Genomic DNA, 27,279 nt, shown 5'->3' on the forward strand with positions numbered 1-27,279 from the left:
AGGATCTGTGAAATAAATGAAGACCACCCTACTGAGAACAACCAGAGGCTATTTAGAGCTTTCTATAGCAAGGGAGCTAGCCACCATCACTTGCATTTGGCGGGCAAGGGGAGTGGTAAACTTTTTTAGTACAAAGAGGAAAGGCTTCAGGTATGCCCCAATTGGAAGTTGTTGGCTTGGGGAAGCTGGAGGCAGGGGCATCTTATGTGATTGTTTCGGGGAGGATATTTGGCTTTCTCTGGTTGGTTTTAAGTTGGAAGTGGGGATGACTTTTCTGGGCCAATGCAGAGGTTGTGGTTTAGCTTCCTGGGCTGATTGCCGCAGAGGTTATAGGTCAAAATTCTGTTGTAATTTATGATCTGGCCATTGTTTCCTCTTAATTCATGAATAATTCTAAATATATGCATTTCTGCTCTTTCTAATCCTGAAACATATTGAGTGGAGTTACCCATGGCAAAAAGCAGCTTGACTGCAAGTCAACACCTGCAATTTTAAAGGCTGCTCTTACAAACTTTGATTTAGGGTTTATATATAATATTGCTGTTTGTTTTTTGCTTTCATGATGCTTCAATATATATGGCATCATTCTCCTAACTGACATTCACATGAGTTCCAGTAATCCCTCAGGTTGACCTGCTTAGGAGTTGACTGTAGCTCTTTAAGGTGCTTCCAGGATATGCTCTCTCACTACCACCATCCACAGGGTTCTCAAACTGTGCTTCCAAGACCAACAGGATCAGCATTATGTGCGAAGTCATTAGAACTGCAAATTCTTGGGCCCCACCCTGACCCTCTGAATCAGAATATGGAGGAGGCCAGCCCTTCAGATGACTCTTAATGGTTGCTAAAGTATGAGCGCCACAAAGAATGCCAAAAGGCTTTATTTTAAGCCAGATCTGCTATGACATATCCTTCAAATTTGTGAAAATATGTCTGCCATATGAAGCAGTAAGAGAGAAACAGAACAAATGTGTTTGTTTAACTAGATAATATATATGACAATATTTGCTAACTATTGAGGCATGGAGCTATATATATCACATACATTTTCTGGCTTAATCTTCACAACAGCCTTGAGAGGTTGGTACTATTCTTATTCTCTATTTAAAAAATGAGGAATGGAGGCTCAGAGAGGTTAAATAACTTGTTTCTAAGGTTGCACAGGTTATATAAAGCCAGGAATTGAAGCCAGGCTTATTTAGCTCCAGAATTTGTGTTCTTATTTATATACTGTTAAACAGTTTAGCTCCTAGATTCATAAATGAAAGCCTAGAGAACTTGTGTAGTTTTCAGTTGAACTTGTATAGCTTTAATTGAACTTCCCCCTCCATTCTGCTTAAGCAGAAAAAGAGAACCAGGGAAACTTGTCTGAGGTCACATTGTTACCTCTTAATTAGGGGGAATTAGAACTTTAGGACTCTGGTTCCCATTCAAGTCCTCAATAAGCCTTTTGGTGAACCACATATATACAAGGATACTCTACACATCTTTGGAATAGAGTGGGTAAATAAATCAGAAGGAAATTTAGCTAGGGGATAATGAATGGCTGGTCATATCTCAAACCAGTGGTGGTAAGTATGACTTCTGCCTTGGGAACTGCAAAGGGGTCTGCAGCGTATCTTACAGAAATGGGAAAAGGATTGTTCGTTAATGTAGAAGTAGCCAGTGGCCACTCCCCCCAGGTCTTTCTGTATCAGCAGCTCAGGCCCCCATACTTCCCCGCCCAGTGGCAATCACACTTCAGTTGGGAGAATGTGGACGTGGACTCTGCCCTTATGTCTCTCTGGAGGGCCCCAGAGAGGGCCCTCAGATTTTCTGAGGGGAATTGTGAGGCCCACAGATCCTCCCCTGACGAGACTTCCGGGGAAGCCTCTCACTGACACGAAGAGGAAGGCTGCTCTATATGTAGTATGTGGATGTGGTAACCCAGGACAGGGAGCCTCAGAAATCTAGAAAAGCAGAGAAGATGGGCTGTAGGACAGGTACCACCGGCCCTTCAATGGCTGTGATGGTTGACTTCCAAGCTCCATCTCTCTTCTGCCTTGCTCGCCATACCCATCTGATCTCCCTTTGGTCCTTCAAGGTTTTTTGGCGTTGGTTTGTTTTTGTTTGCTTGCTTATGTTTGTTTTTTGTAAAGCTCACACCAAGCTCTTTCTTAATTTAGGACTTTACTCTTTCTGCTTTGGAATACTGCCTCCCCCACAAGGCCCACACTGTCCATGCTCTCCAAAAAAGCTCCACCCATCAATGCTTCCTGCTCTTCATTTCTCCCGCCGTCGGTTCCACATTTTGAAATTGCACAAGCACGCCCTCTTGAGTCTTCCTCTTTAAGTGATTAGCCTGTGAGGGACGATGTGTGTGTATCTCCTTCCCCGGCGCCCAGCACAATGCCTAGCTCAATACCTATTACTGAAGCTCAAAAAATGTTAGACTGAACTCAAAAAATATTTTCCGAGCTAAGTATTAGTTGAATGAATGAACATGGCCTTTCCTTTCCCCAGGCACAATCCCCAAATCAGTGAGTCCTGGGAGACCCCACCCGGCCCCATCCCAGCCTTCCAAGGACCTGTGAGGTAGGTCCTGCGAGCCACTCTCAGCTGAAAACCCGGACCTGTGTTCAGAACCTGCTTTCGAGTAATCGTGTGCTTCAGCGTTTCCATTCTCTGGGTAGTGATGACAGTTATAAATGTGACAGACTCACAGGCGGGCGGGGGGCGGCGCTTCCGCGTTTTACGTTCAGGCTACTTCTGAGGACGAGGACGCGAGCGCCCCGGAGCCTCTGCCCCGTCTGCGCCGCGGCGGCTTTAAGGGGCGGGCCCGGGCGCGCGGGCCGGGCGCTCCGGGAAGACGCGGCCTCGCGGGCCCCGCGCACCCCCGCTCTCCGCGCTGCTCTTCCCCCCGCCCTGCCCACCCCCACCCCGGCTCAGCCCGCCCACCTCGGCCCTCCGCTACCGGCTCCCCTCCGCCTTCAGCTTCCGGGCCTCAGCGCCCCCCGCCCTCGACTGGCTCGGGCCTAGCCCCGGCGACCTCGCAGCCAGTGCGCGCGGATCGCCTCCCCGCCCCGGGCCTGGCTTCCGGTCTCTAATGGCTCCTCCCGCTCTCACAGAAGGTTCGGTTCTGATCCACCCGCGGTTAGGCTCCGCTGGTCTGGGGCGTAGGACCTGGCGAAGTACGCGGGAGGGAGACGCAGCGTTACCCGTGGGGTCGCCGGCGAGCCAGCGACAGATGCGGCCGGCCCCCTCCTGCGGCCAGGGCAGACTCTACAGGAGCAAGACTGGGCTTAGACTGCAGAAAGAAAATAGGATCTGAGCATCGCCGAATTGCACAGGTGTCCCCCTTTTGGGTGGTTTCATCGCAGCTTTGTCGAAAGCGTGAACATAAATGGCTGTTCCTTAAGTCGACCAAGTAGCCAAGGCAGTGGACCTCTGAGAGAGGATGATGACCCCCTGGCGTTTCTTTGTCAGGGTGTACTTGTCACACCTAAGGTGTTTTGAGCTCAGAAAGGGACTTGGCCTGTTAAGACCTTCCAGGTGCTGTCATAATGCCAGACTCTGTTGGTTTCTGCTGGGCACTTTACCCAAGCTCATTTCGGCCCACGAGAGCATTGGTGAAGGGTCCCCTGAGAGCCTGTGTCAGCATAGGGCTGGCTGGGTTGACCTCGATGAAAATAGGTCAGCGGAGAGAGTCTCCCAAGATGGGCTGCTATGCTGCCTTTTCCTGCACCTCCGTATGTGCCTCCGGGCTGGGGTTCTCTTAGTGAAATTCTTTCCCCTTCTTCTCCTCTACCCTCTCACCTACCTGGCCCCCAGCATCTCCAGCCTCTGGTTCCACCTACTCCTGAAAGCCACAGAGACCTCAGGCCCGACATACATCAAACTGGGTCAGTGGGCCAGCACCCGGCGAGATCTCTTTTCAGAGGCTTTCTGTGTCCAGTTCTCTAAGCTGCATGTCCAAGTCACCCCTCACCCTTGGACTCACACTGAACACTTCCTCCGGCAGGCATTTGGAGAGAACTGGGGGAGAGTCCTCTGCTTTGAGAATCAGGAACCTTTAGGTTCTGGCTGTGTAGCCCAAGTATACAAAGCATATGCCAGTGCTGCCTTCCTGGAGAATGGCAGCCTCCAGAAACTTTTCAAGGCCTCCAACCTGCAGCCCTCCCCAGGAGCCTGGAATGTCTCTGGATACTTTGGAAAGGGGTGGAGGCCTGAAGGAAGTCTTGCTGACCATTTGTTCCTAGAAAAGCTACTCTTCCCTAAAGCTGACCTGGTTGGAGCAAATGCCGTGTCTCAGGCTTCATACCCTGTCCAACGACCTGAGCTACAGCACCTCATCCCTGTGGCAGTGAAAGTAAGTGCTTGTGGTATCTTCACCTGGCCACTCCCATCTCTGAGAAACCAAGGAAAATCTCACCTAACCCTGGGAGCTGTCCTAGGTCAAGTTTTTCCTCCCCTGCCCCCATGCAATCACCCCGACATTGCCTTCCATTTATTTCTATTCACTTGACCAATATCTAAATGCCTACTATGTACAAGCTGTTTTATTTTTTGGCTTGCGGGAGTGGTGGTGTGAAAAGACTGATAAAAGAAAGAGAGGAGAGTTGAAGTTCTCTGCCTCTCAGCGTGAAGGAACCATCATCCTTGTCACATGCTACCCTGGGGTAAGGATAAATCGGAAACAAACTTGGTTAGATGTGTCATGGTGGACCCACGATGGAGGTGGTCACATTTTAGACAGAAGTGGTTTCCTTATTTCTTCATTTCCACTCACCTCTGCCACTCAGTTCTCCATCATTTCCCGTCACAACACTTTTCCATCCCCATTCATTATGTCCCCAGGGGAGCTGGCTAAAACACGTGACAGATACCCCCAAGCTCTCTTACCCCTTTTGTAAAAAATCCTCCCAAGGGTGCTTCTCTTTTATACCTGCTGAATCATGCTTTCCAAGGGAGGGGCCTAGGACCTGAATTTTTATAAATGTTGCTAGTGCTTCTCATTATCAGGCACAATTGGAAACCACTGAGCAGAATATCTCTATGTTCCTCTAAGTCTGTAAAAGACAGAAGGAGTGGCTGGGTGAAAGGTATCATTTACTATATGTGTGCTTTGTACCAGGACATGCCATATATGTTCTTTAATCTTTATAAGATAACTTTGAGGTAGGCATTTTATCTATTTATACCCCATTCTAGTCTTAATAGGATTTGAGGTGTGGGTAAAAATGGATCTCCATTTTTTAAAAGCAAGAATATGAAGTTGAGAGAGCTTGAGTAGCATGCCCAATGAATTGCAGTATTGGAATTTGAAAACTGAAGCTCTTTGCATCCCACCTCAGCATGTCCCTGCTAGAGTTCTGTGATGCTGCAGCATTAGTAACTGACTACCTGATTCAGAGTTACCTGGTGAGCTCAGTAGAATGCAGATTCTTGGTCCTGCTCCCAGAGTCTTGGAGGAGGCCTGGGAGTCCACGTTTTCACCAACACCCCAATGTGACTTTTATATACTCTATAACATTTGAAAACCTCTGATTCAAACTTAGTGTATCTGAAAGGAAAGCCTCCCTATTCTTTCTATCAAAGGTAAGTGCAGTGCAGAGGTGCTGTCCCGAGCTTCTCAGAGGAAGGTGCATGGGAATGAGGAAAGCAGGAGCATCCTGGGTGTTGTGACTGTTTCACTTTTGCTCTGATGAGAAACCAGCCTGGCTGCTTTGATGGTGGGACCCAGCCCCATCAGGTTGAGATGTGTCATCCCTGATCCCTCTTTTTATCTCATGGTTCCTTGGGCAGGTATTGCACCCTGGCCTATTCTCTCAGGTGCATATGGACCTGCTGCTGATGAAGATTGGCAGCCAACTCCTAGGACTTTTGCCAGGGGTCAAGTGGCTTAGCTTGCCTGAAGTTGTGGAGGAATTTGAGAAGCTCATGGTCCAACAGGTAAATTCTTTTTCCTTCTGTTGTAAGTAGCAGTAACATAGTTCCCTGCCTTTAGCAGCTGCTTAGCAAAAGCTGAATGAGTGATTAACTTCCTAGTATGCCACAGCTAGTGTGGTTTATTAGTCAAGGGTAGGTAATGCTAGTTGATACAGTAAGGAACACTCAAATCTTATTTCTTGTTTCTTTCAAAGTTCCATACAAATGAGGGAGAGAAAAGGAGCTCTGCTCTGAGTTATTCAGGGACCCAAGCTCCTCCCAAGTTTAGCACCGCCATCTACAGTATATGTCAAGTAGGGTTGCTGCGGAATAGGGAGACAGACCATGGAGAATCATAAAGGCATTTTGAGGCCAGGCCTGGAAGTGATAAACATCACTTCTTGCCACAGCCTGCTGATCAGAGCTTAACCACATGGCCCAGAATAACTGTGAGGAGACTTGGGAAATAGTCTTCCTTTGTGCCTGGGAGGAAAATGAAATGATTTTAGTGGAACATATAGCATTATCTGCCACAATTAATGGCTGCCCTCCAGGGTGAGAAGACTAAGTAGCAAAGTAGCACAGTGTGCCTTTGTTTTGCTTTATTCCCAGGGCTAATTGAGTAGACAAGGACTTCTTCCTTGTGTAGGACCCTTGGGATCCAGGATTCTTGTTTAGATAGCCAGACTTGGCAAATACATGTTGGGGGAGAGGGGAGGGTCAGGGCTCTATAAGCATCAGCACTGGCTCCTTGTACAGTACAGAAATTGTTCTAATTTGCTAGCTGGAATGCAATATACCAGAAACAGAATGGCTTTTAAAAGGGGGAATTTAATAAGTTGCTAGTTTACAGTTCTAAGGCCGAGAAAATGTCCCAATTAAAGCAAGGCTATAAAAATCTCCAAACTAAGGCATTCAGGGAAAGATACCTTGGTTCAAGAAGGCCGATGGAGTTTAGGGTCTCTCTCTCTAAAGTGAGAAGGCACATGGTGAACACAGTCGAGGTTTCTCTCTCTCATCTGGAAAGGGACATCGTGAACATGGCATTATCTGCTAGCTTTCTCTCCTGGCTTTGCTTCATGAAGCTCCCCGGGAGGCATTTTCCTTCTTCATTTCCAAAGGCCGCTGACTGGTAGACTCTCTACTTCTTGTGGCTATGTCATTCTACTCTCTTAGAACCTCCTGCATTCTCCAAAATGTTTCCTCTTTTATAGGATTCCAGTAAACTAATCAAGACCCACCCAAATGGTGTGTTAATCCAGTTTAACAACCACTCTTGATTGAATTACATCTCCAGGGGGATGATCTAATTATAGGTTCAAACATACAGTATTGAATAGGGATTATTCTGCCTTTACGAATGGGATTTTGATTAAAACATGGCTTTTCTAGGGTACATACATCCTTTCATACCAGCACAGAAATTGGCACTTTTTCAGAGGCATTGTGCCAAGTCTTTATTTATACCCTCTGATTTAAGGCTTTAAGTCTCAGGGATGCATTTTATTATTACTATTTATTTTTAATATTTTTATTGTCAAGCTTTAACAAACACACAAACATTCTTGACATGCAGACATTCTATTAATGATGTACAAGCAGTGGCTCACAACATCATCACATAGTTGTATATTCATCATCATGATCATTTTTTTGAACATTTGCATCTCTCCAGCAAAAGAAATAAAAAAGAAAAAACTCATACATACCATACCCCTTACCCCTCCCTCTCATTGACCACTAGTATTTCAATCTACTCAATTTACTTTAACTTTTGTTCCCTGGTTATTTATTTTTTATCCATATTTGTTACTCATCTGTCAATACCCTAAACAAAAGGAGTGTCAGACACATGATTATCACAATCACACAGTCACATTGTAAAAGCTATGTCATTATACAGTCATCTTCAAGAAACATGAGTACTGGAACATAGCTCCACAGATTCTGGTACTTCCCTCTAGCTACTCCAACATATCATAAACTATAAAGGGAATATTTATATAATATTTAAGAATAACCTCCAGGATAACCTCTTGACTCTGTTTGAAATCTCTCAGTCACTGATACTTTATTTTGTCTCATTTCTCTCTTCCTCCTTTTGGTCAAGAAGGTTTTCTCAATCCCTTGATGCAGAGTCCCAGCTCATCACAGGATTTCTGTCCCACACAGCCACGTTACACCTGGGAGTCATGTGCCACGTAAATGGGGAGGGCAGTGAGTTTGCTTGCCGTGTTGGCTTAGAAAGAGGCCACATCTGAGGAATAAAAGAGGTTCTCTAGGGGTGACTCTTAGGCCTAATATTTTTTTTCTTAACTTTTTAAATTGTATAATATAACATATATATGAAGCAAAGAAAGAAAAAAGCAGTAGTTTTCAAAGCATTCTTCAACAAGTAGTTACAGGACAGAGTTTGTCGTGGGCCACCATACCATCATCTCAAATTTTTCTAACTGCTCCAGAGTATAGGAGGCTAGAAGGAGTAAATATTTTTTTTATCATCACAATTGGCTTTTTTCTTTTTTTGTATATATATATATATATACACATGATATATATATTTACAAATAACGTATTTACAAAACATGTTACATAAATACAAATAACATATATACAAAACAATAAATTTCAAAGCACAGCACAACAGTTAATTGTAGAACAAATTTCAGAGTTTGTTATGGGTTACAATGCCACAATTTTAGGTTTTTACTTCTAGCTGCTCTAAGATACTGGAGATAAAAGAAGTATCAATTTAATGATTCAGCAATCATATTCGATTGTTAAACCCTACCTTCTCTGTATAACTCCACCATCACCTTTGATCTTTCTATCCCACTCTTTAGAGGTATTTGGGCTATGGCCATTCTAACTATTTCATGTTGAAAGGGGCTGCTGATGATATGGGGTAGGGAGATGAAACTAGCTGATGTTCTGGAGAGGCTGGGCCCTCTAGGTTTCAGGATTTATCTGGTCCAGGGACCCATCTGGAGGTTGTAGATTTCTAGAAAGTTACCCTATGCATGGAATCCTTGTGGAATCTTATATATTGCCTTAGGTGTTCTTTAGGATTGGTTGGAATGGTTTTGATTGGGATTTGGCAAGTTATGATAGGTAGCAATGTCTAACTGAAGCTTGCATAAGAGCTACCTCTAGGGTAGCTTCTATTTGAACTCTGTCAGCCACTGACACTTTATTAGTTATACTTCTTTTCTTCCTTTTGGTCAGGATAGAATTATTGATCCCATGGTGCCAGTGCCAGACTCATCCCTGGGAATCATCTCCCATGCCACCAGGGAGACTTTCACCCCTGGATGTCACGTCCCATGTAGGGACGAGGGCTATGATTTCACTTACAGAGTTGGGCTTATAGAGTATGAGGCCACATCTGAGCAACAAAAGAGGTCCTCCAGAAGTAACTCTTAGGCATGCCTATAGGTAGACTAAGCTTCTTTGCTACCTACATAAGCTTCACAAGAGTAAGCCTCAAGATCAAGGACTTGGCCTATTAATTAGGGTGTCCTTAATGTTTGACACAGTATCAGGGGATTCCCTGATGGTAATAATAGTTCCATGTTTTTTCTCCCATCCCTCAAGGGACTTTGCCAATACTTTTTGATTATCTGCTACATCCATATATTCTAGGGTGTATCCAGGCATTGCATTAAATGTATAGGATTATAGGCCCTCATTCTTATTCTGGACTCCCTGTGTTTCATTTGTTCAAATGAGCTGTCCAGACAGGTTGAGTTAGATTATATACTATAGAAAATTTAGTTTCTGGACAGAATAAATCTTTCTTCCTATGGTCTCAAAGACTAGATGCAGTTCTAAAATATAGACAGTGTCTTCTTACCCCTGTGTTCTGAATTGCCTTAATCCTGACCTGACTGGCTTTATTCTTGTCTCTGAATACAGGTTATAGATATATAAAACAGCGTCTCAAAATCCAGATATAATAATTACCACTCCTGACTAAATGTGTCTGCTATAAGAGCTTACAATCTAGGCCCCTGTTTTCTTTTAAGCATTTTCTAAAGGAGATCAGCAATGCATTTTAATGTTCAGAAAGCATTGCTTTATCTTATGGAGTAGTACAGTTTTGCTCATGCAAAGAAAACTAAAACAGACAAAGTGGGTTCCGTCCCAGCAACTCTCTCTTTATTGATTACTCTTAGTTCTACCTGAATAATCTACGTGAGCTTCATGTAGTTTTCCTTCCAGAAGTCCAGATAGGCATCACGGAGTCCCTTCTCTTCAAACGCAAATCTCTATATCTTAGCCCATATTATCTTAAAAATCAGCTCTTCCTGCCAGCCTGTCTATAGCTCTCAGTAGTCCCATCATATTCCAGACTGGAAACCTTAGAGTTGTGGGCCTGGGTATCTATCTGTTCCTGAGTGTCTGTCTCTCTCTCTCTCTCTTTTATTCATTCATTCATAAATTCATCTATCAGTTATTGAAAACTGTGTTAGAAGTTGGTGAACTAAGAAAATGAATGAGATTTCCCTGTCCTTAAGGACTATACAGCAGGTAGAGGAGAGCTGATATATAAATACTTACAAATAAAGTCTTACAGAGTTACAATAACAGTATCTTCAGGTTCAGTTGGGGCTCTAGAGAAGTGGTCATTTTACCCTGAGGGCAAAGTCCCCCTAGACTTGAGCTGAATCTTGAAAGATGAGTAGTGTTCACTCTATTCATAGTAGTTGGACCAAATGGGGGAATAATATTCAAAGCAGAGAGAGTCAAGAAGGCAAAGGGTAGGGAGAAGCATCAGACAATGGGGATGATCAGCAGTTATACAGAGATGGGTGAAGTTAGAACTGTGGGTGCTAGAGGAAGGGGACAACACCACAAGAGATGACTAGGGAGAGAAGCAGAGGCTAAATCATGATCCACCTTGGATATCATTCCGAAGAATTTAGACTTCATTCTTTAGGCAGATGGATTGGAGAGAGGGAAGATAGGAGGCTCGGCGCCCATCTGAGATGACTCTTTTTTTTTAAAATCTTCACACACATAACATTCCATACATGGTATATAATCAGTGGCTCACAGTATCATCACATAATTGTGTATTCATCACCATGATCATGTTTTAGAACATTTCCATCACTCCAGAAAAAGAAATAAAAAGAAAATAAAAAAACCTCATACATACCATACCCCTTACCCCTTCCTCTCATTGACTACTAGTATTTCCATCTACCCAATTTATTTCACCTTTTGTCCCTCTTATTATTTATTTATTCTTTATCCATATCCTGGATTTTAAAAGGAGCAACAGACACAAAGTTTTCACAATCCCACAGTCACATTGTAAAAGTTATATCTTTATACAGTCATCTTCAAGAATCAAGACTACTGAGCACAGCTCAACAGTTTCAGGTATTTCCCTCCAGCCATTTCAATACACCATAAACTAGAAAAGGATATCTATATAATGCATAACAGTAACCTCCAGGATAACCTCTCAACTCTGTTTGAAATCTCTCAGCTTCTGAAACTTTATTTTGTCTTATTTCTCTCTTCCCCCCTTTTGTTCAAGAAGTCTTTCTCAATCCCATGATGCGGGGTCCTGCTTCTTCCCAGGAGTTCTGTCCCACGTTGTCGGGGAGATTTACATGCCTAGGAGTCATGTCCCACGTAGCGGGGAGGGCAATGAGTTCACCTGCCGAGTTGTCTTAGAGAGAGAGGCCGCATCTAAACAACAGAAGAGGTTCTCTGGGGGTGACTCTCAGGCATAATTTTAAGTAGGCTTAGCCTATCCTTTGCAGGAATAAGATTCATAGGGGTGAACCCTAAGATCAAGGGCTTGGCCTATTGACTTGGTTGTCCCCACTGCTTGCTAGAATATCAGAAAGTTTCCAAATGGGCAAGTTGAATATTTACTTCTTTTTCTCCAGTCCTCCAAGGGGACTTTGCAAATACTTGATCCACTGCCCAAATTACTCTGGGATTCTTCGGGACATCACACTAACCTGACAAACTAGCAAGAGCTCATGCCCTATTCAAGATCCCATGTACTTATAGTGTTCAACCAAACTGACCATCCAAGTTAAATTGGGAAATACACTACCCAAAATATAAATTTTGCACCAAATAAACATCTCTCCCTTTGGTCTCACACTGAAGTTGAAGTTTTAAAATATGGATCATATCATCCTTTACCCTTTAGTCTGATTTACCTTAGTCCTATCTAGATCAGCTTCATTCATATATCTACTCGAAGTCTGATCAGTTTTTCAACTTTTTAAACAGTACCTGTATGGGATGCTGCTGACTTCCATAGCTTCAGAGCTCTAATTCTGAGTCTCAGGTGCGAGACACCTCTTTTATGGCTCAGATGAGTGGTTGCGTGGGTATGAATCTTGGAAGTAGCAGCAGGGCGGAGAAGTGGTAGAGAGGTAGAGGTGACGCAACACTGGGTCACTGATTAGATATGGAGGGTAAGAGAAGCGATAACCTGCAAGTGACAAGTGATTGACTGGTTGGGGGGTGGTAAACTCTAGGCATAGAGTTTAAGGAGTCTCTGGGCTTCCACAGGGAAATGTCCTCGTGTCATTGAATATGTCAGTCTGGAGACTGGTAGAGAGATCTGATTTAGAGATCAAGATCCTGTCATCAGGAGGCATTAGCTGAGGATTGAGGGGATAGAGAAGGAGAACAAGGGCAGAAGCTTAGATCAGTACTTATAGGGCACACTGAGGAAGAACAGCCAGGATAACAGACCGAGAAGGAGCAGTTAGAGAGGTAGGAGGAGAATAGTAGAACCAGGAGGCAGGAAAGGGGCAGATGCCAAGAGCAGAGTGGTTCAAGAATGGAGTCATCAACAGTACTGGATGCCCTGGAGAGGTTAATTAAGATAAAAATGGAAACTGGTCCTTTGAGTCTAGCAAATGAAAGGCCATTGGTGAGTTTCGTGAGAGCAGTGTGGTGGGGTGTAGGGCAGAGCCAGCCTTGTGTTGGAAGTGACTATGGCATGTTGACCTGAATAGAAGGAAAGGGATGGAGAGCCCGACTAGTGGAGGGGCAGAGAAGAAATAGCAGAGAAGCAGCACAGCCCATATCCTGTAAGGGTATCTGCTGTCTATAGCTTAGGGAAGTTCATTTGGAGAATTGGGACTTCTGGGGCTGCTTCAGCCACAGAATGTCTTTTCCCAAGTTTCTCAGGGAATAATGCAGGAAGAGTTGGTGGGGAAGGCAGGGTGAATCTCTTGATTTATTAGCTCTTTGGTATCTCAGATGATTTTCTTCTGCCCAGACAGTCCTGTCATCTTTTCTCTCCATTTCACTGTAGATTGACCTGCGTTATGAAGCCCGGAATCTAGAACATTTCCAGGACAACTTCCTGAATGTGAATTCTGTCAAATTCCCTACCCCTTTGCGTCCCCTTATCACCAGAGAAGTCTTGGTGGAAACGTACGAAGTAAGAGTGTTGCAGCTTCACCTGGCTGTGCCTTTCCCTCACAGCTGGTCCCATTACAACTCCACATTAAGGCTTTAGCATGCAGAGACAAAAGCTGTGAGAGGATGTGATTACTGTCTTAAAACTGTGAGGAATTTTGTTAGGGTTAATGAAAGGGTGGGAGGCAATAGAGTGAGGTGGTTGAAGGCACTACTGGGAATGGTCTCAGACTCCCTGGGTTTGAAAGTCTGCTCTACGCTTTTAGTAGCTGAGTGTCCTCAGTTTCCTCATCTGTAAAATAGGGACAATAATTCCTACTTCATAGAGTTGTCACAGGAGTGAAGTATTGAATGCAAAAGGCATTCAACGACGTACTTGTCATGTAGAAAGTGATCAACAAATGTTAGTGTCATTGTCATTTGCCTTTGCAATCTCCTAGTCAGCTTCCTTTTTTTTTTTTGCATGGACAGACTCCGGGAATCAAACCTGGGTCTCTGGCATAGTCAGCTTCCTTTTTAAGATGGTGATAATGATATCCAAGGTAGTAACATGAACCCAGTGTTACTGTGTGACCTTGAGTGAGTTACTTAAATTCTCTGGGCTTTATTTCTCTCATTTGTAAATTATGGATAACTGGATAACAACATCTATCACAAGGGGTGTTTCAGCTTGCTGAAACTGCCAGAATGCAATATACTAGAAATGGGTTGACTTTTACAATGGGGATGTATTAGTTTACAAATTTAGTTCTGAGGCCATGAAAATGTCCCAATTAAGGCATCAGCAGGATGATCACTTCTTTGAAGAAAGGCCTCTGGCATCTGGGGTTGCTTTATGACATGGGAAGACTCATGGCCAGCATCAGCTGGTCCTTTGCCCCTGGGTTTCATTGCTTTCAGGTTCTGGCTCTTTCACCTTCTGTGGGTTCTTGTTTGCTTCTCTGGGTGTTTCTCTCTCTCCAAGCTCTCTTGGTATTTCTACCTTTTGTTCTCTCGTAAGGGTTCCAGTAAAGCATTAAGACCCACCTTGAAGGGTTAAGACCACCTTGAAACAACCTAATCAGAAGGTCCCCCCCACAATAGGTCTGCTCCCACAGGGATGCTTAAAAAGGACATGGCCTTTTCTGGCATACACAATAGCTTCACACTGGCAAAAGGGATTATTTTGAAACTTAAAGAAACTAACCTATATGAAGTGCTCCTTTTTCTTCTTTCTTCCCTTTCCTTTTCTTTTCCATTTTCCTGCTCAAAGTCACAAAGCTCATCCATGCCCCTATTGGCTAATTGTTGATCAGAACCTGGCTCTCCTGCAGCTGACTGCTCTCTTTTTTCCATGATATCACAACATCTCTTACCTGTCAGTAGCAGAGTCAGTTATTCTTCTTCTTTAATAAACTTAAGGGACTTGTTTTCCTTTGAGAAGTGTTATAGAAGAAAAATGTAAATAGGTTAAAATGAACATACAGGTGACAGATTCATAAGAGGTTATAAGAAAAGTAAAACTTTTCTTACCTACTGCCTCCTTGTTCAAGGAAGAGGCAATGCTGATATGTCACTTGGGGATAAAGAGCAGGGCAGTTTTTACCAGGCTTTCCAGGGTAAAGTCTCTCTCTCTCTGATCTTTCTTAAAGGCGAGTGTGCCTGTGTCTAGTTACCAGCAGTCAGGGATTCCCATTGACCTGAAAAGGAAGATTGCACGGCTGGGGATCCATGTACTCCTGAAGATGGTAAGCTAATAAGCCAAGAGTGGATGCTCAGGCCCAGCACAGGGTTAAAGGGCCTGTGCCAGGAAATGGCTGAGACACCACTTAGCTCTGTGAGTAGGAAGAGAGCCAGGCAGCAAGCTGCCAACTTCCAAGTTGCTCTAGATTCAGCTGAGCCTATCAAGACTGTCATTCTACCACTTTCTATTAAGCCCTTTCTCAGTGGCATGCACTGTGTCACTGTGCAAGACCCAATCCCTGCCCAAGCTGCATACACTTTAGACAAACAGCTAGATGGCAAATGCTACTTCATTCATTCATGCATTCATTCAGCATGTATTTACTGAGCATCTCCTATGTGCCAGTCACTGAATTAAGTGCTGGATTTACAACAGTGAGCAAAACAGGTGTGATTACAATGTCCACAGAACTACTGTTCAGTGGGGAGACAAGCAGAAAAGAAGTATGATATATAGGAGCAAGTACAGGGTAGTAGGGGTCATTTGGGAATTGCTTTGCCTGTGTCAGGAAGGAGTTGTCTCTTCCATAGGGGTTAGACAGTGGTTTTCAACCAGGGGCAGTTTTGTCACCCAGAGGACATTTGTTAATGTCTGGATACTTTGTCACCAAAGTATCTTGGGAAGGTGTGAATCTAGGGGGTTGAGGCCAGCAGTGTTGCTAAACATCCTACAGTGCACAGGATGATCCCAGTCCTACCCTAAACAGAGAATTGAGGGACTTTGAAATAAAGGGAAGGAAGAAAGCCTAGAAAACAGAACATCTTATAGGTGTTGGGACAGAATTTGAAGGAGCTCCCAAGGGTAGGTTTCTGCTTCTTCAAGGGAACTAAGAAGTACTCCCACTGATTGAGGCAGGATGGACAGGGTAGTAGAAGAAGAGGTTTGAAGAGAACAGGGAGGTTTAAAATTGCTGCTTCATGACTAAGAGTGAGCTGACTGAGGTGCCAGGCAGTGTCAGAGCCACATTGGCACTGGAGGCACCCTGCAGTGTGTTGCCAGTCTGCAGTGCACCTGGTAGCTAGGAGAATGGACGCCAGAGCTGGGCTTGTCTGGGTTCAACCTCCGTCCACTGAGATGACTAGCTGGGACAAGTTACTCAACTTCTGTCATCAGGTTTCTGTCTGTCAAAAGGGGATCAGAAGTACCTTCCTCATAGGGTTGCCATGGAATTTAAATGAATTGATATTCATAATTCAGCTCAGCCCCCCTGAGGACCACCTTGGTGGTCAGAGAAACCCCAAGAATTTTAAAGGGAGCATGAGAAGGGAGAGCCTGACAGAGGCACAGAGCAGGGACCTCAGCCCAGTAAGCACTAAGCAATGTTAGTCATCATTAGGAGAAATAGTAGTGACCCAGCATGGTTAGAAACTTGCATGATGAGGGCAAAGATGATGTTTAAATTGTTCAAGGCCTGGCGTTTTTCTGGTGGTTGCCACAGAAGAGAGCAGTTGAAGGGATGGAAGTCAAGGTCTAGGCTGGATAGGGAGGAAGAGCACCCAAAGATCTCAGGTCTTGAGGACAAAGACTTGGGGTCAGAAGGAGCCAGGTGTGTGGTGAGGAAGGGGGCCACTGGATGGATTTAATCAGAGGGAGCCATTAGGGTGGAGATGGCACACAGCCACGAGAGTGGTAAAGTGGGCAGGGGTGAAGGATTTTTGAGTTGAGAACAGAAGTGAAGGGCAGGATGGGGAAGTCTGGAGAGCTTGCAGCATATGTAGGGTGCTGGGGAGGCTGTGAGCCAGTTGCTCCCAGGGACAGGCCTCATGGAGAGGGGGGTGGTGGGTGGTTGAATGAGGGTCTACAAGGCAGGGGGGTACACGAGAGTCTGAAGCTGGCATTGAGGAATGAGGAAGGTTCTGACTCTACCTCTGATCTTACAGTCCATGGTTGTGGAGAGACAGCAGTCCCCAGCTGAAAGGCTCCTGGAGAGTTGAGGTTGTAGGGACAGAACCTGCTTTCATTTAAGCCAGCATAGTGGTGGCTCAGTGGAAGAGGACTTGCTCACCATTAGTGGGACTCCAAAGGGCACTATGGGAAGGTGGGGATGGGTGCAGTGGGGAAGTAGCCAGGGAAGAAGCAGCATAGAGCAGCACCCTGGAATGGAGAGATCATGAGGGACTTCCAGCTTGCGTTGAACCAAGAATGGCAAAATGAAGCTCAGGGGGCTGAGCTGACAGCAGCATTCTAGGACTCTAGCTTCTCTGAGGAAGAAGAAGCCCAGCCTTTGGTGAGGCCATCATTTTGCAGGGGTGCAGGTCTTGGGCTTCTCCAGTTCCCAGTGTACACCATAGTAGCAGCCTCCCTGACCTCTGTGAAAGCCAGGTTCTGGACTAGGAGAATCTCTATGGCCATGTGTCACAGCAGCAACAAGGGATAGGGGTCAGAAAAAGGGGAGAGGGAAGGCTGGGCTGAGGTCCCTGCCCTGTGCCTCTGTCAGGCTCTCCCTTCTCATGCTCCCTTTAAAATTCTTGGGGTTTCTCTGACCACCAAGGTGACCTTTCATAAGAGGTGACTTCCTGTTCTGCAGAGCCATGCCTGGCTTCCTGTCCATCATGGTCCCTTAAGCTTTCTTTTCTGCCTGGTGGATTCAAAGTCAGTTTCTTCCTGCTCACCCAATTCTGCATGCCAGGAATTTTCTGAGTTGTGTTCTCACTGCTGCACAGATGAAGGGCAGCAGTGCACAGACAGTAGTACTATTATTTCACTAATATAGACAACTTCAGGTATGAAGGAAAAATTTAATTTAGAAAATACTTTTAAAATAATAAATGGAACACTGAAGTTTCAGGAGAATCTCTAAATAATAGATAATTATTTTTAATAAGCATATTAATTATCTTCTCAAGTTACCAAGTAAAAAGTTGTTTGAAATGCAGTTTGGTCTTAGATTTTTTATTTCCCTTCTGATTTTTATTTTTATTATTATTATTTTTGTGCATGGGCCCTGGGAATCGAACCCATGTCTCTGGCATGGCAGGCAAGAATTCTGCCACTGAGCCACTGTGACCCTCCCCATTTCCCTTATGATTTAAAAAAATACATTTTTTTTTTAAAGTATTTTTTTTATTTTATTATTTTTTGTTTGTTTTGTTTGTTTTTTACATGGGCTGGGGCCGGGAATCGAACCGGGGTCCTCCGGCACGGCAGGCAAGCACTCTTGCCCGCTGAGCCACCGCGGCCCGCCTAAAAAAATACATTTTTATTGAGAAATCTTCATACACATATAGTCCAGTGAGTACAATCAAGGGCTCACAATATCATCACATAGTTGTGTATGATCATTTTTAGAACGGTGTATCACTCCAGAAAAAGTAAAAAGAAAAAAACTCATACAGGCAATGCCCTTTACCCTTCCCTCCCATTGACTACTAGTATTTCCATCTACCCAATTTTTTTTTACCCCTTACCCCCCATTATTTATTTTTCTATTTTTACTTATTTCTTTTACTTATCTGGATAAAAGGAACATCAGACAAAAGGTTTTCACAATCACGCAGTCACATTGTAAAAGTTTTATGGTTATACATTTGTTTTCAAGAATCAAGGCTACTTGAACACAGCTCGACAGTTTTAGGTCCTTCCCTCCAGCCACTCCAATACACCATAAACTAAAAAGGATATCTATAATGCATAAGAATAACTTCCAGGATAATATCTTGACTCTGAAATCTCTCAGCCCCTGAAACTTTTTCTCTTTCCCCTTTTGGTCAAGAAGGCTTTCTCAGTCTCATCACTCCGGGTTCTGGCTCATTGCAGGAGTTCTGTCCCGCATTGATAGGGAGATTTATGCTCCTGAGAGTCAGGTCCCAAATAGTGGGGAGGGTAGTGAGTTCACCTGCTGAGTTAGTTTAGAGAGAGGGGCCACGCTTATGATCGTTTTTTTTTTAATGCTTTGCCTTTGAAAATAATTTTTCTTTTGAAAACTTCAACCTGGCTTGTCTTTGTACTAGTTCTGAATTGACAACATCTAAACACTGAGGCTTTATGAAAATGTACACTTCTCTGCCATTGTAATAGATAAATCACTGGGAACTTCTTGTCACCCCAAAAACCTTTTCTGCTTTGTGGCTTGGTGGTCATGGGGTAGTGAGGACTGACTTAGCCATGAGTAGTACTGATCACTTTCCAGATATTTGTGGACAACTTTGTCCATGCGGACCTTCACCCTGGGAACATCCTGGTCCAGGGTGCCGAAAGTCTTCCCAAGAACCAGGAGGCTCAGCTGCAGCAGGAGGATGTCTGTGACATGCTGGTGGTGGCTGCGATGCCTGCGCTCCGCCCTCTGCGGCTGGTACTGTTGGATGCTGGCATTGTGGCCAAGCTGCAGGAGGCTGACCTGAAGAATTTCCGGGCAGTTTTCACAGCTGTGGTGATGGGACAGGTAAGGCACCTTGTGACCACAAGAATTGGGGCTAATCTTTTGGGCTCTCAGGAACTTCCTCTGCCTTTTCTATGGGGCTTCTCAGACCATCAGCATTCTTGAAAATCCCCACATTAGCCAGAGCTGCTCTTGGTGGAAATGGGTAGAGTAGAGGGAAGCGAGGGAGAAAGGAAAGAGCAAGGAGAGGATATAAAGCCATCCGTAAAGGGTCTCTAGTTACTGTGTGCTGGGGCTGGTATCTGAGGCCAGTTGAGCAGCTCATGGTTTGGAACAATGGGAAATGTCTCCTTGAATGCTGCTGCCCACTGGTAGTTTCTTTTCATTTTTCAGCAAGTGTCTGGGTGGACACCAGGAGTACTCATTTCTTGATTGAATGATTGATGCAAGGTGGTAGGCTGGAGAGAAGCAAGCTGGGGAGAAGCAAGCTGGAGAGAAGTGATTTTCAAAGTAGGGGAAGGCATATGGGAACCCCTGGTACTGGGGAATATGAGTTGCCCCTGTGATTCTGAGGGGCTCCAGTGGCTGAGGATTATTATTTAGAGAAAGAGATTCAGAAAAACCTCTGTTGAGCCAAATTGAAGTGCTACCTCAAGGGTGACCATGAAGAATCTTCATGGATGATTCTGGCTGGCTGGTGGAGAACTACCCAGCAAGAAATATACTGGGAAAGAAGGAGCTGGCTAAACGAAAAAAAAAAAGATAAGCAATGCTCTTGTGAAACTTATTTCTGTAGTGGAGAAGCTAAGCCTACCTATAATGATGCCTAAGAGTTACTTCCAGAGGACCTCTTTTGTTGTTCAGATGTGGCCTATCTAAGCCCAACTCTGTGAGTAAAATTATTACCCTCCCCCCATATGGGACATGACGTCCAGGGGTGTAAGTCTCCCTGGAAACGTGGGACATGACTCCTAGGGATGAGACTGGCCCTGGCACTGTGAGATCGATAATGCCTACCTGACCAAAGTGGGGAAAAGAAATGTAGCAAAATAAGGTATCAATGGCCAAGAGATTTCAGATAGAGTTGACAGGCTATTCTGGAGGTTGCTCTCATGCAGGCTTCAGCTAGATATTTCTGATTGTCATGGTATGTCAAGCCCCAACCAACAGTATTCCTATAAACCCTAAAGAATACCAGGGTTCTGTCTGAGACTCTATAAAAGTTTGACTCACTAAGTTTATTTTTCAGAAACTTAAAACCTCCAGATGGTTCCTAGGCCAGATAAACCCTGAAACTCAGAGTTCCCAGTTTCTCCAAGAGCATCAACCAGTTGCATCCCCTTACCCCATAATGTCAACACCCCTTTTCAACATGAAGAAGTTAGAATGGTCATTGCTCACATATCCCTAGAGAAGGGAGAATGAGCGGTTGCAGTAGAGAAGATAGGATTAAATAAATGAGTGTGATTATTGAATCATTATTTGATATTTTAGTCTCCAGTGTCTTAGAGCAGCTAGAAGGAAACATCTGAAATTCTGGAACTGTAACCTGAACCATACATTGAAATCTGTTCTGTGACTACTACTTTTTTTTTTTTAATTTTTAAATTTTTTTAAAATACCAAAAAACACCAAATACACGCAAACATTCTTAACTTTTGATCATTCCATTCTACATATATAATCAGTAATTCACAGTATCATCACATAGTTGCATATTCATCATCATGATAATTTTTTAGAACATTTGCATCTATTCAGAAAAAGAAATAAAAAGACAACAGAAAAAAATTCATACATACCAGACCCCTTACCCTTCCCTTTCATTGATTACTAGCATTTCAAACTAAATTTATTTTAACATTTGTTCCCCCTATTATTTATTTTTATTCCATATGTTTTACTCATCTGTTGATAAAGTAGATAAAAGGAACATCAGACACAAGGTTTTCATAATCACACAGTCACATTGTGAAAGCTGTATCATTATACAATCATCTTCAAGAAACATGGTTACTGGAACACAGCTCTACATTTTCAGGCAGTTCCCTCCAACCTCTCCATTACATCTTGACTAAGAAGGTGATATCTATTTAATGTGTAAGAATAACCTCCAGGATAACCTCTTGACTCTGTTTGGAATCTCTCAGCCATTGACACTTTATTTTGTCTCATTTCACTCTTCCTCTTTTTGGTCGAGGAGCTTTTCTCAATCCCTTGATGCTGAGTCTCAGCTCATTTAGGGGTTTTCTCAATCCCTTGATGCTGAGTCTCAGCTCATTCCAGGATCTCTGTCCCACGTTGCCAGGAAGGTCCACACCCCTGGGAGTCATGTCCCATGTAGACGGGGAAGGTGGTGAGTTTGCTTATTGTGTTGGCTGGAGAGAGAGGCCACATCTGAGCAACAAGAGATGCTCTCTTGGGGGTGACTCAGGCCTAATTTTAAGTAGGCTTGACCTATCCTTTGTAGGGTTAAGTTTCATATGAACAAACCCCAAGATTGGGGGCTCAGCCTATAGCTTTAGTTGTCCTCACTGCTTGTGAGAATATCAAGAATTCAACTTGGGGAAGTTGAATTTTCCCCTGTTCTCACCATTCCCTGAAGGGGACTTTGCAAATATTTTTTATTCACTGTTCAGATCATCTGGAATTTATTGGGGCATCACGCTGGACAAAGCAACAAAATCTCATGTGTGACTACTTCTTAAAATGTACTTTGAAATTTATTGCCTCTTTGTACATATATTTCACAGTAAAAAAATATTAAAAAAAAAAAAAAAAAGATAAGCAAAATTCAAGGGAATCCCTGATTAGGAAGCATCAGAGAGGCAAACCAAAGATCGAACCTGAAGCCATTTTGAAAGTATTCCCTAGGCATAGGTAGAACACTGAGGGATGGTGGCAGGTAGGGCTCGGAGGTGTCCCTCTATGCAGACCAAGAATGAAAAGCTTAATTCCTGGGCTGAGGCCATGAGAGGCAAAAGGGCATCAATAGTGACCATTAGGTTGAGCATTCAGAGACACTGTGGAGGCTTTGATCAGTGGAAATCCTGGATGGAGGAGTAAAGGGAAAGCTGGAGTGCAGAGCTGGATTAGCTTTGAGGGGGAAATTCTCAGGGCCAATAGAGTGCCCACAAAGAGAGACTGTCCATTCCAGCTCTGCAGGCAGCTCTGGGTGGCCTGAGAGTGTGGGTGTGAGCTGACTGGTAGTAGTGCCCTGTGGAGCATGAGAAGCAGAAGACTGGTTTTTCTCCAGGGTCCTGTGTGGCCCCAGATGATGAAGGAGGCAAGCTAATGCCCTCACCCTGGCTGAATAAAGGGCAGGTTTGGTTCTACCAACTCACAGATTTTGGAGGGTTAAAATAAAGAAAGGAAGTGTGGCTAAAAGCAAGATGGTGGAGAAATGAGGATGGAAGCAACTAAGATGTGACAGAAATTTGAACAGATCATCTTGTTTTATATTTGCTTGAGGGTGGTGGGCCTTGCTAAATTTCTTTTCTTTTGCATCTTCCAGGGCCAAAGAGTGGCTGAGCTGTTCCTGCATCATGCCCGGGCCAGCCAGTGTAGAGATGTGGAGGGATTCAAGGCTGGGATGGCTGCCCTGGTGACCCAAGCCCGGAAAAACACTATCACTCTGGAAAAGGTGGGCAGGCCACTGGAGGAGTAGGGCCAATGCTGGCAGGGAGCATTGAGCCCTACCTCACAGCCTTTGGGTTTTTACTGCCCTTGCCCTTGGACACAGCAAATCTCAGGTCTAAGGTTATGATATGGGCAGAGGTCTCCAAGGGATTTGCGTTTTAAGGTAGATAAAGAAACATACATTTCCCCTCCACACATCCTCCAGACCTGAGAGGCCCACTCACATCCCTGGTTCTCAAAAGGATGGCTCCTTAATCAGGCTCTTCTGGGTGATTCCGATGGCAGTGCTATCTATAGTACACCTTGCTTGTCCAGGATTGCAGCCTTCACTTTTTTGGGTGTAGTTGTTGTGCTGCTTCAACTCTTAACTGGAGCACAGCTGCACATGGAAGAAGCAGGGACATAAGGTCTCTTAGCAGCCAACAGACACTGCTAGCATTCATGTCTTTGATTCAGACATGAACCAAAACCCCCTTACTTTGGTGTTTATACACAGTTCTACAGATTAGACGGCTTTCTTCGTAAGTTCTTGGTTTTCATTAGCAGGAGTGAGACAGAACAAGAAATAGTCCCCTGGCAATGTGGAGTAACACTTGACATTTGTTCAAATGTGGTTTTCTTGAAACAGGATGGGTGGCCCTGAAAAACAAGTGTGTGATCTGAAATCTAAGATGGAAATTTGGATTGGTGCATGTATAGGCCTTTCTGGAGTTCTCCTGTATGTGTGTGTGTGTATTAGGAAAGGAAAGGGGTCAGGACAGGGAACTAGAAGAGAAAGAAGTACTTTCCTAAAGCTCTGTGCTCTCAGCAGTAAAACTTTATTCTGTTTTCCAGATTCAAGTTTCCAGCCTCCTCTCCAGTGTCTTTAAGTTACTGATGACTCACAAGGTGAGGCTGTGGAGTGTCCCTGTGCTTGGATGCTGTATGCTGGTCAAGTGTCTGGGGAAGATAGTGTGGCCAAAATGTAGTGGGAGGTACTTCTCTTCTATAAGAGATCACATTTTGAAAACATTTTAAATAACAGTATCCATTTGCATTCAAATGCTGTTTTTGTTTTTAATGTAGATATCTAACCTTTCCTTTGCAACTTTTAATCTGTGTTTCTATCAGTTTGTACAATCTAAATATATGATATTAGATGTGAAAAAATGTATTTTAAAAAATGTAAAAACAGTCTAGCTCAGGTTTTTCATATATTCAGAATAGCCTTTTTCTTACTCAGTTCACATTGGCGTGGTTGTAGTAACGTAAGTTGTGCTTACACAGCACTTACACCTAAGTGGGGTACAGTCCTGTGATTGGGTGTCTGCCTGGGTGGGAGGAGCCTCTTGGCCTGTCGCTTCCAGGGACTGTCCTGGCCTCTGCCTGGCTGTTCTTGTTCCTTGCAGGAAGATGGTGTCACAGTCCTGCACCTTAGCCTTGTTTCCTCTCATGATGGAGTAGGGTCTTTGGGCACTCTCTAAACTACAACTACCTTCAAAGGGTAGAAATTGTTAAGGACAAGGAAAGGAAGTGTTTCCTCTGAATATTGGGTCCTCAAGTCATGGTCTTTCCCATCATTTCCCTTGAGGTTCTACAGTATGATAATGAAATACAGCATGGAGAAGGGCTGCCATTTAGCAAGGGTTGTAGCATACAAGTAAGAGTCAGAAAGGATCTTAAAATTGCCTAGTCCAGCACCCTCAGTTGCAGTGGAGGAAGGGAGGTCTGTTCACAAGGTTAGGGTCTAATAGGCAGTACCAAGACTTGCTCTGCAATGCAGATCTCTCAGTTTAGCACTATTTCTGCTACTCAAAACCATTCATCAATAGCAAGTGTACATGGGATAAAACTCAAACATGTAGATGATGGACTCCCACAGATGAGTGATGATAAGAGTTGAGGCTATAACTGGCATTTGTATAGTTTACCATCTGTGAGTTGCTATGTTAGGTGCCTTTCATATAGTATCTCATTAAATCTCAGGACAATCCCATGGATAGATATTATCTGGTGTATTATCTGCCACAAGGAGACCAGGGTGCAGAGAAGTTAAGCAATTACCCCATACTGACAGTGAATGGCTAAGCCAAAGGTTGAACTCTTGTCTCCAACTCCAAAGCCTATGTTGGCTTGTTCTTTTTTTTTTTTTTAGCTTTTGGTGAAAAGCCTGTATACTTTCCAAACTTTTGACAAATTCTATTCTAAAATCTACTGAAATATCACCTTAGAATTAGGAGAAAGCTTAAATCATTGCTAGGGAGTTGACTTGGAGATAAATAGAAACGAACATATATAAACTCTTGGGAGTTAAGATTACAGGATGTGGGCGAGGTGGATAGGATTCACATTCAGCCCAGTCATCCACCAACTGTGCAAGCCTCTCCAAGCCCACAGGACCTTTGGGAGGGCCAGGTGAGACCATGGCAGTGGTATAGCAGTGGGCCATGAGTTTCCTCTGAGTCCCAAACGCCACTCTAAGTGCACTGTGGTACCTAGTTTAGCTGTAGAATATCTATATTGTATCCAGTTGAAGTCTTTCATCAATCCTGCAAGGTAGGCACCCATGCATCTTCTTCTACAGAGGAGGAAACTGAGGCCATGAAGACCTAAACAACTTTCCAAGAACACATGGCCCCCAGAGGCAATGCCAGGACCAGATACCATCAGACTGAACCAAGCCCCACTCCCAGCCACTTTGTTCTTCTGCCTCTAGCGCTCTTACTCTGCCCTTATCATTCCTAATGTACACTGTGGGACACAAAGTCTGAGTTTCTTAAATGTTTGCTTTGTTGTGGTTATTTCCAGGATGGAAGAGTAAAGAGAGGGCCTAATGTAGACATTGCATTAAATATTCACTAGGCCCTTAAATATTTTTAAAATAAGATACTTGATAATAACCTCGAGGTAAAAAAGGATAATACAACAAACACCCAAGAGCTGACCACTCAGTTTAAGAATTAAAGCATTACTGGTTGTGTGAAGGCGTGTGTCCCCCACACTGTGTGGCTAAGGGCCTCTGTCCACACTCACTTCCAGGCAGGAACTATCATAATGATGATCATGCCACTTTCTCCTGGGTCAGCCTGTCTGATACCCGAAGCAGCTTTCTAGTCTTTAATTGAGACAAATATCCATTAATACTTAACAAAGATTATTTCTCCATGAGTCAACCTTCTATTTCCTGACCTGTCCACTTGAAAAAGAGATTCCTCTTCTTTTAGGTTCATATCCTGGTTCTACTCTTCCTTACCTAGTGTCTTAACAAATTACTCAACTACACTGCAGGGATAATGATATTAGTTTTGAAGATACAATGAGTAATCCATGTAAATTGCTATTATCATTAACCTGGCTCCAAAGAGGAAGTGCCGTCATATTTCAGAAAATCCACTTGTGTGTGGTCTCCTAAAAAGGCTAGTTTAGACTTTAAAGAATGACCCTTATTTAAATTTGTAGTTTTTGGCATATCTGTGAATAGATGGGTAAGTGGAGGAGTCGGTAGGGGTAAAACAGTGGGGTAGGAAGAAGAATGTGGGGTAGACAGTAGAAATCACATGAAGAGGCCCAAAGTAGACAGTGATTATCCAGGATATTTTTTTATGTGTCATTAGGCTCTAGAAAGAACCACTGTTTTTGTTTTCTATTTCAGGTAAAGCTTGAGAGTAACTTTGCCTCAATTGTGTTTGCAGTCATGGTGTTAGAGGGCCTTGGACGCTCACTGGACCCCAACCTGGACATACTGGAGACAGCAAAGCCCTTTCTTTTTAAAGGACCAGCATCCTTCCCTGACTAGCAGGGAGCGTCAGTGGGCTTTTCCCTAAGAACTGCAGGTGGCACCTCACAGCCTCTCCTTTGACAGTTTGGATGTTAGAAGATTGGGATGTATGGAGGGCACACACTTTTTTCCCACTCTGATTTGGTTTCAGGCATTTCTTTTAAAAGTGTTGGTTTATTAGGGGAAGTAAAGGGAGGGAAAGGTCCTGTCTTTCAGTCATGCAAGCTGGGCCTGGTGTCAAGGACACTTAAATTTCTGGGACAGTGTTGTGTGGAGGAAGAATAAAATTATTTTGTTTCCTTATTTTTCTCTCATCTTTTTTCTTTTTCATTTTTAAAATACTGAATTTAGTAGCAAACATTATATTGTAAACAAGTTCTTCGAACCATTAGCTTAAAACCGAATGATAGCAACAATCATGTATTAAAGCTTAAACAGAGCTGAACTGAACTGGTACCAAACACAACACAAGAAAGAGGCCTGAGCCAGCCTCTGAAAAGCTTTCCCTAGAAATAGAGGCAACAGCAG

At 43.9% G+C, this 27,279-nt stretch overlaps 2 protein-coding genes across 5 annotated transcripts in view; one reads left to right on the top strand and one right to left on the bottom strand.

Annotated features, from left to right (window-relative positions):
• Positions 1 to 3,203, bottom strand: part of DENND2A (DENN domain containing 2A) — a 153,010-nt gene extending 149,807 nt beyond the window's left edge. For both annotated transcript variants that reach the window (XM_077147700.1, XM_077147673.1), the window contains exon 1: positions 3,106 to 3,203. The gene's annotated coding sequence lies outside the window, so the exon portion shown is untranslated. The remainder of the gene's footprint in view (positions 1 to 3,105) is intronic.
• On the top strand, positions 2,985 to 27,054 carry ADCK2 (aarF domain containing kinase 2). 3 transcript variants are annotated; one of them, XM_077147743.1, is made up of 8 exons: positions 2,985 to 4,348; positions 5,785 to 5,931; positions 13,208 to 13,336; positions 14,946 to 15,041; positions 19,167 to 19,418; positions 22,870 to 22,998; positions 23,829 to 23,882; positions 26,666 to 27,054. In XM_077147743.1, exons 1-8 carry the CDS (start codon positions 3,437 to 3,439, stop codon positions 26,675 to 26,677), a joined length of 1,731 nt encoding a protein of 576 aa, XP_077003858.1. In that variant the 5' UTR covers positions 2,985 to 3,436; the 3' UTR covers positions 26,678 to 27,054. The 3 variants fall into 3 exon arrangements, with proteins under 3 accessions (XP_077003858.1, XP_077003847.1, XP_077003839.1); XM_077147732.1 differs by having other exon boundaries at positions 5,812 to 5,931; positions 26,626 to 27,054; XM_077147724.1 differs by having other exon boundaries at positions 2,986 to 4,348; positions 26,626 to 27,054.
• The last annotated feature ends 225 nt before the right edge of the window (positions 27,055 to 27,279 follow it).

This window comes from Tamandua tetradactyla, chromosome 1 (assembly GCF_023851605.1).
Source record: "Tamandua tetradactyla isolate mTamTet1 chromosome 1, mTamTet1.pri, whole genome shotgun sequence".
Lineage (NCBI taxonomy): Eukaryota > Metazoa > Chordata > Mammalia > Pilosa > Myrmecophagidae > Tamandua > Tamandua tetradactyla.

Coding starts and splice junctions, on each gene's coding strand:
- ADCK2 (XM_077147724.1), top strand. CDS start 3,437: ATGATGACCCCCTGGCGTTTCTTTGTCAGGGTGTACTTGTCACACCTA. Junction 13,337..14,945: donor TCTTGGTGGAAACGTACGAA/GTAAGAGTGTTG, acceptor TCTTTCTTAAAG/GCGAGTGTGCCTGTGTCTAG. Junction 15,042..19,166: donor TCCATGTACTCCTGAAGATG/GTAAGCTAATAA, acceptor ATCACTTTCCAG/ATATTTGTGGACAACTTTGT.